The 13,016-nt window shown below is 32.0% G+C and overlaps 1 protein-coding gene across 1 annotated transcript in view; it reads right to left on the bottom strand.

Moving 5' to 3' along the window:
- The window catches only part of ZC3H6 (zinc finger CCCH-type containing 6), a 77,997-nt gene that overhangs the window by 35,601 nt on the left and 29,380 nt on the right, over positions 1 to 13,016 (bottom strand). The window contains exons 4-5 of the mRNA XM_074209286.1: positions 7,915 to 8,164; positions 4,617 to 4,750 (exon numbers count right to left, since the gene is read on the bottom strand). Of these exons, the coding sequence (XP_074065387.1) occupies positions 4,617 to 4,750; positions 7,915 to 8,164 (384 nt within the window). The remainder of the gene's footprint in view (positions 1 to 4,616; positions 4,751 to 7,914; positions 8,165 to 13,016) is intronic.

Here is a 13,016-nt window from a genome sequence, read left to right as displayed (position 1 = left end):
TCTACTGTTTAATTTGTTGTCTTCCTGGTTTCAGCTACAAATGATTTCAGGATAATTTGGCTTAGCTAAAGTTCTCTTCAGGCTCTTTTTCTCAACAACTTTATGTGTTTATTTATTTAGAAGGCAGTGGGGTTAAGCGACTTGCCCAAGGTCACACAGCTAGGTAATTGTTATGTGTTTGAGACCAAATTTGAACTCAGGTCCTCTTGACTCCAGGGCTGAACTTTTATGTGTTTTTTACAAGTAGTACTGCTTATAATCTTATATTCATCCCTGTGGAGTTGTGAAAAATCAGACTAATAATTCAATATGCATTTATTAAGTATCTATTACTTCCTAGGTACTACGCTAATTACCAGGAATTTAAAAAAAAAATGAAACAGTCCCTGATCTCAAGGAGCTTATAGTCTAATGAGGAAATATGTAAAAATGCAACTTTGTAAATCCTCCATGAAACAAAGTACTTTATAAAATCCCCACAAAACAGATACAAAGTAATCTTGGCTGGGAGGATGAAGAAAGGCCTCCTGCAGCATTGGGGCAAGGTAAGATGAACTTTGAGGGAAAGCTTATTCTAACAGGTGGAGGTGAGGAGGAGAAAATTCAGGTAAAAAGGTCAGTCAGAGTAAAGGCACAGAGAAGGTTAAGTATTATCAGAGAGGACAACTAAAGAGTCATTAAGGCTAGCTAGTTTGTAGAAACATGGAAAGGAATAATATTTAAGAAGGTTGGGATCAGCCTTTGTGAAAAGCATTAAGTGGAAAATAGGAGCTTATATTTGATCCTAGACATGATATGGGCAGACTTCATCATCAAGGAAATTCATCTTTTTTGAGATTGCATCACTTTTTTGTACATAGACCTCATTTGATGAGAGGGTTGGACAGCAGAGCAAGCAGCTCCTTCCAAAACCCCCATTTAAGAAAGGCTCCAGGCCAGCCTTCTCTTCATTTCCTACCATCTGTATTCTCTTGAATTAGACTGTCTCATGATTATGCCCCTAGGAAACCTCACCAACAGGGAAACCGTCTTGTGGGGACTCTTCACAGCTCTTCAGTACTTTCTGCCTCCATTTCAAGAGGTATCCCAGGCCAAGCTATTCTTTTCCTACCAGTTTCATACCTTGTCCTGGACTCCTCAGGCCATCCTGTGCTGGGGACATTCTTCCTCCCCATACCCCCAAACCGAATCCCATTTTAGCTTCTTTTTGCATGTTTTCTTCTCTCATTAGATGGTGTGATCTTTTTTATTTTTACCCACTCAGCACACAGGAACTGACTGACTGAGTGACCTGCTTTGGATGGAGGTTGGGTTGAAGTGGGATGAGGTTTGAGATAGAGAGCTAAAATAGAAGGTGGTTGTAGTAATCCAGGCAAGAGGTAATAGGGGTCTGAACTAGGGTAGTGATAATATAGGCAGGAGGCAGACAAAGGAGGAGGAAGAGACAAATTGCAAGGAAGATGCAGAGACAGAAAAGATACATATTAAGAAAAGAAACACATTAATAAATATTTTTTTAATTGAAGATCTGAATGGGGGAGTTAGTGTAAGAAGCTGAGAATGACTTCAAGTTTACAAAGCTTGGATGACTCGATGGTAGTGAAATTGGGAAGTCAGGAAGAAAAGTAGGTTTAGAGGAAGGGAAGTAATTAGTTTTAGATATCTTGAATTTGATATGCCCCCAAGACCCTGAGGTAAAAATATCCAATATCTGGCAATGCAAAACTAGAGTTTAGAAGAAGGTAGTACTAGATATAAAGATCCAGGCATCATCTTCATAGAAATGATAATTAAACCTATCACCCAGTAAGTGTATAGAGAGGAGTTCAAGGACAGAGCCTTGGGGGTACAACCTTAGTTAAAGGTGTTTATATGGCACTTTAATTTCCAACAGAGGAAGTGAAGAGTTAGCAGACAGATAGGAGGAGAACCAAATGAAAGCAGCGTCATGAAGATCAGAAGAGGAACTGGTACCTAAGATTAAAGGGTAATCAATAAAGTGTTATATACTTCAGAAAAGTCAAGTAAAATTAAGATTGAAAAGAGGTCATTTGATATAATAATTAAGATTGTTGATTGAGGTATATGCCCTTGGTTCCTGTATTTCTGTACAAGGCAAAAAGGTTAAGTGTTTTTTGCATGTTGAGGTAGTTTTAGCTTTTTTTTTACTCTTTCCTTATAGTATTTCATGCATTACATCAGTTAAACTTACTGAAAAGTGATAATTAGAAACAATGTCTTTACATTTTTCTTCTTTCCATTTTTCATTGTTTTTCACTTGTATTAAGTAATACATAGTACCTTCTCATGTTTACATTAACTTCTAATTTGGCATACACTTTCTAGAATTTGCTCTAACTAGAAGATGACTTTAGTGGACATACTCTAAAATGATGGTTACATTTACAACCAGTTGCTTTTTATCTCAGGCTTTGGTAAATTTCTTTTGTTATTCTGTCATTTAGTGCTCTCCACATATCCAGTATACTTTTTGACAGGCTATAATCCTTTGACCTATAATACTCTATGATCCATTATTCTGTTATTCAGTTGTAATTCCTTGTGCCCACTTATGCTTCGAAATTATCAAGTTATTAATAAATGTAACTTGGTTTGGAGGAATTTGTCAAATTCTATGTATAATTTCTTTCTTCATCTTCAATAATGGACTTTGGCACATAACACTGAAAAAACTTAATAGTTGTTTGTTTATGCTCATCATATGAGGTGATCAGTGGGATAAGCAAATATTCCAAAAAACATTTTTTAATTAATGTTGGCTATTTAAACAACTCTTCCAACTTCTTTATTTACTTTTAGAAGGGGGGTCAGTGAACTATCTTCCTATTTGCTTGGTTTTTGTTATATCTTATGATTCAGTTCTATAATAAGAATGTAAACATGATTAAAGTTGTTGATATAATTGATAGTAAGAGCTCAATAAATATTTGCTATTTGATCAAATTTTGCTCTAATTTTACCTAGCTTTAAAGCTGTATTTAGTTCCTAAATTTACCAGGAGATGGCAGCACTAGGAAAAAAGCATATATTTACTGCCCCCCCAAAAAATTGTAGCAACTTTCTAAACACTTAAACTAAGGGCTTTTAGAATTAATCTAATGCTATTTATCACTCCATCTAACTAAAAATGTATTTTTATCCATGGAATTCAAAACAATTAAGATTAGTCTCTGGCTCTGGGTGTAAGAAAACTGGAAATTTTCTAATTAATATCTATGGTATGAAGCTACTTCTTTATTTATTTACTTGTAAAATGTAGGTCTTTGATTTATATTTCTGTGGAGATTCATAGGATTGAAATTTAGAGCTGGCAGGGAATTAATGGTCACATAGTCTAGTCTTCATTTTGTAGACCAGGAAACTGAAACTCAGGGAATTTAACTAACTTGCCCAAAGACATTTAGGAAGTAAATGGCAGAACAAATTCAAATTCAAGTCTTTTAACCCGAAATCTGGAACTCTTTACATTGCATCACAGTCAGAATTCACAAGCGCTTCATTTGACCACTATTCAATAGTTATTTTAGGAAAGGAAACCTTGAGTTTCACACCTTAGAATACCTGATCATCCTTAATTTTTTCCACTGTTCAAAACAGAAATGTTGGAAAAATAAAGAGACTGAAGAAAATAGTGAATATAGTGAATAGATAAAATTCTTACATACAGAATTTATGAAGAACTGAAACAAATTTTAAAAAGTAATAACATTCCACAATAGATAACTGAAAAATATTAGGAAAAGAAAAAATTCTGAGAGAAATGTAAAATTTTAAAAATTATTCTGAAATTGTTCATATTCAATCTGAGGCATGCAAAATAAAAAAAACTTAGGCTACTATCTTACAGCTATAATATTGGTTTACAAAAGCATAAAATAATACTATTAAATGCTGGTAGTGCTATTAAATGTTAGCTGAGCTATTTTAATGGGGAAAAAAAGATATTAAAGACACAATAACAGGGGGCTGGAAAGTCTTGTTTCTACTCTTTCAGATTTGAAGCTTATCATTATGATGCTAAAAGGGATCCATACTTTCTCACTCTCTTTTAGATTTCATCACTGAAATTCTCCAGTTACATGTCTTTCCCAATTCTATTTGAGAAAAGAAGTCAAGATAAAAGTGCTTTAGATGTTAATTTTAAATACAAGATAAGGATAAGGGACTAAACCTGTGGCTTCACTAGTATAAGGAAGTTCTGGGTGAGAAAATTTCCTATATCAATGCAAGTCAGCAGCTACACTGCAATTTATATCTTATAAAGCTGCCTAGAACACTGAGAGATTAAGTAATTTGTCAGAGTCCCACAGTCAGTATGTGCCAGGGATAGGACTTGAATCCAGTTTTTTTTTTTAATTCAAGGGTGACCTCTATCTACTATATCACAAAGCCCCTCAATTTGACTTATTTTGAAGTATTATGTCCCCTTCAATTTAGAAGTCCATCAAAATATTTTATCTGATGGAAACAAAATTAAAATATAATTTCCTCTTAATTTTATTTATGGTCTACATAACTTAAAACATTTTGCATTTAATAAGAGCTTTTGGAAAGAACCCAGTATCTCCTTATTTTAACATGTGTATTTTTATTACCTCTTGAAAGCCATCTGTTCCAGAAAAAGTATTAGGTCCTTTACTGCCTCTCCCTCTGCCACGCTCTTTGCGCTTTATTTTCTTCGGAATACCACGTCCACGACAAACACTAAAACTTTTACTCCTCTGCTCAACTAAAAAAAAAAAATTATATATTTCAAGTGTAATAGAAAAAAGCACTCAAATTTATTAACAGAATCTACAAAATAATCTGTGATTTATTTTTTAATAAATTTTTTATAATACTGCATATATGCAACTATGCAAGGGTGCTTTATTTTGAGAAAAACTGATGAACAAAACATTTACAGAACAGTTACATTAGAAGGTGATAATTCATGCTAGGAAATAATTCTCTTTATATAAGATTAACTACAATAGTCTCCTAAAATCATAAGTTCTGTTGGGAAGGAAGAGACAAAACTCTCACTCCTTTGCAGATGATATGATGGTATACCTACAGAATCCCAAGAAATCATCCAAAAAACTACTGGAAACAATTAGCAATTTTAGCAGTTGCAGAATATAAAATAAACCCTCATAAATCCTCAACTTTTCTATATATGACTAGCAAGATACAGCAGGAAGAGCTAGAAAGAGAAATCCCATTCAAAGTAACCTCAGACAATATAAAGTACCTGGGAGTCTATTTGCCAAGACAGACTCAGAAACTTTTTGAAAATAATTATAAAACACTTCTCACACAAATTAAATCAGATTTAAATAACTGGGCAAATATCAACTGCTCATGGATAGGTAGAGCTAATATAATAAAAACGACAATTCTACCAAAACTAAACTACCTGTTTAGTGCCCTACCAATCAAAATTCCAAAAAATTACTTTAATGAGTTAGAAAAAGTTGTAAATAAATTCATATGGAGAAATAAAAAGTCAAGAATTTCCAGGGATTTAATGAAAAAAAGTGCAAAAGAAGGGGGCTTAATCCTACCTGATCTAAAATTATATTATAAAGTAGCAGTCATCAAAACTGTCTGGTATTGGCTAAGAAACAGAGTGGTGGACCAGTGGAATAGACTAGGTGCAATAGCAGGAAACAATTATAGTAATCTGCTGTTTGATAAACCCAAAGAGTTCAGGATAAAAAATTTCTCTTCAATAAAAACTGCTGGGAAAATTGGAAGTTAGTATGGAACAAACTTAGATTAGAACAACACCTCACACCCTATACCAAGATAAGATCCAAATGGATACAAGATTTAGACAAAAAAGAATACTATAAGCAAACTGGAAGATCAAGGACTAGTTTACCTGTCAGATCTATGGAAGGGGAAGCAGTTTATGACTAAGGAAAAGGAGAACATCACCAAAAACAAACTAGATGATTTCTATTACATTAAATTAAAAAGCTTTTGCACAGACAAAACCACTGTAACCAAGATCAAAAGAAATGTAGCAAACTGGGAAACAATCTTTACAACTAATGTTTCTGACAAAGGACTCATTTCTAAAATATACAGAGAACTGAGTCGAATTTAAAAAAAAGCCATTCCCCAATTGACAAATGGTCAAAGGATAGGCAGAGGCAATTTACAGATGAGATCAAAGCAATCCATAGTCATATGAAAAACTGCTCTAAATCATTACTTATCAAAGAAATGCAAATTAAAGCTTCTCTGAGGTACCACTTCATACCTCTCAGACTGGCCAATATGACTAGAAAGGATAATGATCATTGTTGGAAGGGTTGTGGGAAATCTGGGACACTATTACATTGTTGGTGGAGCTGTGAACTTATCCAAGCTTTCTGAATAGAAATTTTGAACTATGCACAAAGGGCAACAAAGATGTGCATACCCTTTGATCCAGAAATACCACTACTGGGTCTATACCCTGAAGAGATGATGAAAAAGGGTAAAAACATCACTTGTACAAAAATATTCATAGCAGCCCTGTTTGTGGTGGCAAAGAATTGGAAATCAAGTAAATGTCCTTCAATTGGGGAATGGCTTAGCAAACTGTGGTATATGTATGTCATGGAACACTATTGTTCTATTAGAAACCAGGAGGCATGGGAATTCAGGGAAGCCTGGAGGGATTTCCATGAACTGATGCTGAGTGAGATGAGCAGAACCAGAAAACACTGTACACCCTAACAGCAACATGGGAGTGATGTTCAACCTTGAAGGACTCGCTCATTCCATCAGTGCAACAATCAAGGACAATTTGTGGCTCTCTGCAATGGAGAATACCATCTATATGCAGAGAAAGAACTGTGGAGTTTGAACAAAAACCAAGGACTATTACCTTTAATTTAGAAAAAAAAATTGGTATCTTATTGTCTGATCTTGCTATCTCTTATACTTTATGTTTCTTCCTTAAGGTTATGATTTCTCTCTCATCACATTCAATTTGGATCAATGTATACCACGCAAACAATGTAAAGACTGGCAAATTGCCTTCTGTGGGGGGTTGGGGGGAGGGAATCAAGATTAGGGGAAAAATTGTGAAACTCAAAATAAATAAAATCTTTAAAAAAGAAAGAAACCAAAAAAATAGTACGTTTTTTAGTTCATTTAAAATAGTATTTACAAGAATCTAACTGACAGAACTTTTTAAGAATCATATTATTGTTACATAAAAAAAGCGGATAGTGAAAAATTTTAACTTTTTTTCTAATTTAAAAAAGTTGTTTATAGAAATTAATCTTTATATTCATTTGCTATTGTTAAACAGAAGTACATTTTTGAAAAGAGAATTAAGAGAACAGAGCAAAACAAAAAAAGGAATAACTGATAAAACTGAGGAAGGGGAGAATTTTGATTTATCAGTTAAGGTGAACTCTTACTTATAGACTATTCTCTAAGATTGTAAATTTCTGAATAGTTGTAAATCTACATAAGTATGGGGAGTTCCCTCACCATCAGTTTCTTACAGCAATGAAATTCAAGTTCAAACCCCAAAACTCTTCCTTTTATCATTCAAGAGTTACTGGTCAAAAATCTCATATTATATTATATACTAATTTTATGCTCCATAAATGAACAAGATAAAAAGAAAGATAATTCTCTTATTTAGAAACATATGCACAGATTAATTTAATAATATATACTAAGAAAAAAGAAAGGCTAGTGGCATTATTTAATTACTCATATTAAAAAATTATATTAAGCCATCTCCTAACTGGAAAAAAACAAAACAAAACATAAAACTACTGTCTCTTTACACATTACTATGTTCTTGGGAGTTCAAATATGGTTTGGAGCCAAAGACCTGTATCCTTAATTCTATTATTAAAAAAGTTCTTCTGACAGATTTTGTTTCAATTTTGTACTTACCAGGTTGAACTCCTTTCATTCCCTGTTTTTTCCCTGATTCTTTATGAAATGATGATCCTAAAGAATTTGAGGTTTCTTTAGCTTGTCTATATTGTTTAAGTTGATCAGCAAAATCTTCTTCTGTTTCCTGATTGTAGTTATCAAAGTTGTCATCGCTGTAGTTACTGTACTCGTCATAATCTTTATTTTTTGATTTTTTATTATGCTGACCTTTCTGTGATATCATGTAGTTTCCTGATAAATGTCCATGCTATATGAAAAGGATAATAGAAATTTTCAGTTTTAATTTTCAATTAATATAGGATGGCCTAAAAATCCCCTTTCTGAGGATGGAGAAAAGTGGTAAGTACTAACTAATCCTGCTAGCTTTTTGCTTATCATCTACTACCCTGAAGCAATTTCAGATTACTAAATTGTATTCCCATTAAGGCCAAGATAGAGGAGAATGCCCACATTAATCATTTAATCATCAACAAGTAATTAAGAATCTACTATGTGTCAATACTGTCCTAGATGCTGGGGATAGAAATAGGATAAATGAAACAAACCTTACAATAAATTTTAAAAAGCCTATAAAGTTATAACAGACTTTAAATATCATTTAGTACTATCCAGCTCACCCCCCAGTTACACATACATACACACATACACACACACAAATCCCAAACTGGGTTCAATTAAAATATATGATTACTCATATAGTGGCATCCATTTTTCATCTTTGATCATGTGTATGGTATACACAGGGTATACTTACAATCAACAAATTCATGTTTCTTTTTTGAGATAATACAATGAATATTTTCAAAATGAGAAAAAATAAGGCAAAATCTATATAAATTCACAAATATGTTTAAAGAGATTATATTCTATAATTGGATTAATGATTTTATTCACAAAAATAAAATATATATGCTTGAGTCTAATAGAAAAAAGTTAATCTTATATAATGAGTAAATAATAACTTTCTGGGAATAAACAGTTTTTTTCTGGCAGTTCAATGTTACTTTAAGATTATTTAAGATATTCAATGCTTATTTTATTATTTTCTAAAACTAAGTGCTAGTCTATTAGCTTGGGAAAAGTTGATATGCAGGTCTCCAAGTTGAACACTAATGGGATATGTTCCAATAGCTATAGTCAATGAAATACATAATAATGATAATAACAGTTAACATTTATATAGCTCTTACAATATGACAGGTACTGTGCTGAGTGCTTTACAAATATCTCATTTGATTTTCACTGCACTCATAAGAGGTAGATGCTATTATTATTCCCATTTTTATAGTTGAGGAAACTGAGGCAAACAGAGGTTAAGTGATTTTCCCTGGATTATATAGCTAGTTAAGTGTCTGAATCTGTATTTGAATTCAGGTCATGCAAGCTACAGAACTTATTCACTGTGTTACCTAGATGATCCTAAACAATCTCATTTTTCATAAAGATAATTTCTAATAAATATTTCCTGAAGGAATTATCATTAACTTATCTTAAAAGTAATCAATTAACCAATAAGCACTTACTATGTACCAAATACAGTTGAAGAATTATAGGATCACAAAATTTTAGAAAATAAGGTACATTAGAGATGTGAGATACCTCTATATTTTGAATATTTTGTTTTGATATTACAAAAATACTGCCTTAGAACATACTAAAAAATAAGAGCGACACATTTACCAAAAAAACTAAAATGTTTTACATTTCTGGTAAAGCTGTCTCAATAAAGCATTGTTATGAACAAACATATACCAAATCAAATACATATAGCTTTCTTTTAAAACAGTATTTACAGGCCTAGGTTTTCTGCACAGTATATAAAGAGTAGAAATCTTATCATGTTTGTTTTTTTCAAAAAAAAAAAAGGAGGAAAAAATCAAGAATAGAAATGCCAAACTAATTTCATTGCCTATTTGGCTAATGTTATAAGGTTGAAATGTTAAGGGAAGGTAGATTATTTACATAGATTTTAGCAAACTAGCCAACAAAATCCCTAATGTTAAAGAAAATTGAAGGGTCAATAATTGTTTAGTTAGGAAGGTCTATAAGACTTGTTGAATAGCTGAACCTCTTGAGTAGTCATTCATAGTTGGATCTCAATTTCAAAGGAAATCTCTAATGAATAGCTTCAGGGCCCTATGCTAATCAACAATTTGTCAATCATTGAAATAAGGGCATAGGATGGACAGTATACACATCCAAAGTGTACATATCACAAAATGGGGATAGATAGACTTTATAAGACTATAGAACAGAATGTAAGGCAAAATTGATTAAGCTGAAATTTAACATCAATTGGGGACTGGATGTACAAATCATGGATTGGAATTATTTATTATATTATTTTCCAAAGTACAATGAAAGGAAGATCTCAGAAAAACCTAGGAATCCCTTTATGAACTGACTGATGCTGAGTAAAGTGAACAGAAAAAGGAGAATAATATATAAAACATTACACAATATTATAAAGAAAAACATTGAAAGCCTTAAGAATTCTATTCATCACAATTTCCAGGGCTGAGTCTAAACATCAAGAAACATATTACCTACCTCCTGACAGAGAGGTAATGAACATTTGAGAAATATTTTTTGGACATGGTCAATACATGACTTTGTATGGCTGATTACGTATACTTCTTAGAAGAATTTTGTTTTTTCTTGCTTTTCCATTAGAGAGAGAGAGAGAGGTGAGAAGGAAAAGAGTGGATTTTTAATGGAACAAAAATAAAATTATGTTGGTTTTTTTTTTTTAAAGGAAAGCTGGAACTATATTAAAGAGAATTGGAGAGATTTATCCCAGGTTACACATAGAATAAGATATTGAGTTGATTTGGATTCAATCCAACCTCAGATACTTACTAGTTGTATGAACCTGAGGCAAGTTACTGAACAACTCCCATCATCAATTTCCTAATTTTGTAAAATGGGGATAATAATGGCTAACCCACAAGGATCAAACAAGATAATCTATGCAGAAAAAAAATTAAGTCATGGTCTGAGGTTTCATCTCCAATGAAAAGATATTTAACAAGGATCAAAAATCACCTACTACTTCATTCTGTCTGAAGATCTATATGTTAAAAACATCTAAATTTCTATCAGAAAAAAGTAATTCTACTAAAGTTTAAAATTATAATTTTATTGCTTTATGATTTTAAAGATTATAATACTAAATTTACACATCTGTGTCAGAGACTTAGTTGTCCATCATAAGTATACATTACTATCAACTAAAAATTCACTTCTTATCTTCTCTCCATTTACAAAGCTAATATTAATGCTTTTAGCTTTTCTCCCGCAAAATAAACAATCTTCTTAGTAGCTCTCTCATGTATGCAGATGATTACATTTTGGTATGGTAGAAAAACTGTTAGATTTGCTATCAAGAAATCTGCTGTTCTTCAGTCATTTTTGAGATGCGTCTGACTGTGACCCTACTTGAGGCTAGTTGTTCAGTCAAGAAACCACTGGGCTTAAATTTTGGCTTTAACATTACTAGCTGTGTTGTTTGTATGTAAATCACTTAACCACTAAGATTTAATTTCCTCATCTATAAAATAGGGCTAATGCTTGTACTATCTAACTCACAGGGCTGTTGTGAATAAATGGGATAACTTTAGTAAAGTCCTTTGAAATCTTAAAATATAATATAAAAGTGTTAATATAATGATTTTCTGTTTAAATGATTATTATAATATGGAGAGGAACATTTTTCTGGATTAATTCTGGTTTTGCACAATTATGATATCATAATATATAATCATGAATGTCTTTTACATCATCATTATTTTTAGCAGTTATACAAATGATAATTAAAAAATTCATTTTCTAAAGTCCTTAAAGACCTATTTTTAAATTCATATACATAAAAATGATATTTACAAAGGATAATTAAGTTTTTTCATTTCTCAATGACACTACTATATAAGGAAAAAAGGAAATAAATGGGGCTGGACAATTAAAAAAAGAGAAAAGAAGATGCATGTAAGTCTGAAGTAGGTCACAAGCTACAAAGTGATGCAAATTAGAACTAGAGAGAACAAGGGTAATCAGAATAATTTGAAGACTTGTTTATGTACAAGATGAAAATCTCAAAATGTGATATGGGATAGAGAGATTAATTACCATAATCAGAGAGAAAGAGAGGAACAGTAATGAATGATGATTCAACTTCATAAACCATAAGAAAACTTGTATAAGTAAGTAAAATCTTGTATAAGTAATGTTAAGTAGATTTAGAAAATGAAGAAATGTTCATAATAAAGGAAGACTTCAAGGTACCAAATTCTCAATGCATGGTTTGAATCACATAAGAATCGATAGGTGAAATTATGCTTGAATATGATTTCCTTAGCTGTGTAAAACATTTGTGAAAGGCAGTGTTGCATAGTGTATTGAGGCCAACTTTGTTTGAGTCTGGAAGACCAGGATTCAACTCCTGACCTCTGAAACACAATGGTTAGCAAACACCAAAGGAGTATCTTAAACTTGGGCCAGTTTGTAAACTGCCAGTATTTGTTGATCTATGTTAAAGGAGAATGTATAAACACTTGGGGTTATAGTTAAATATAGAAAAAAATAGTCCATAAAACAGTTTTTCTGACATGTTAGTAAATGACCAAAGTAATCTTGGTAAGTAATCCAGCTTCTTGGGACAAGAATTCACCACTTGATGAAAACTGTTGGGAAAATTGGAAAGAGTACAGCAGAAACTAGATATAGAACAACATCTTATACTGAACAGCAAGATAAGATCAAAATTTGAGATACAAAGAATGCTATCATAAGCAAATTAGGAGAACATAGAATAGTTTACTTATCAGAGAACATTTCAAAATGTAAAATTGGTAATTTCTATTATATTATAAAATTAAAGAGATTTTGCACATCCCCTCCTTAAAAAAATAACAAATATAACCAAGATTTAGAAAGAAAGCAGAAACTGGGAAAGAATTTTTACATCAAATATCTCTGATAAAGACCTCATTTCTCAAATATAGAGAACTGAGTCAATTTTCTTAGAATGTCATTTCCCTAATTGATAGTCAAAAGGATATGAACAGAGAGATTTTAGATGAAGAAATCAAAGCTAGCCATAG

Source organism: Macrotis lagotis, chromosome 1, assembly GCF_037893015.1.
Source record: "Macrotis lagotis isolate mMagLag1 chromosome 1, bilby.v1.9.chrom.fasta, whole genome shotgun sequence".
In the NCBI taxonomy this organism is placed as follows: Eukaryota; Metazoa; Chordata; class Mammalia; order Peramelemorphia; family Peramelidae; genus Macrotis; species Macrotis lagotis.
Note: the sequence above shows the minus strand (reverse complement) of the source record. Positions and strands in the feature narration are given on the sequence as shown.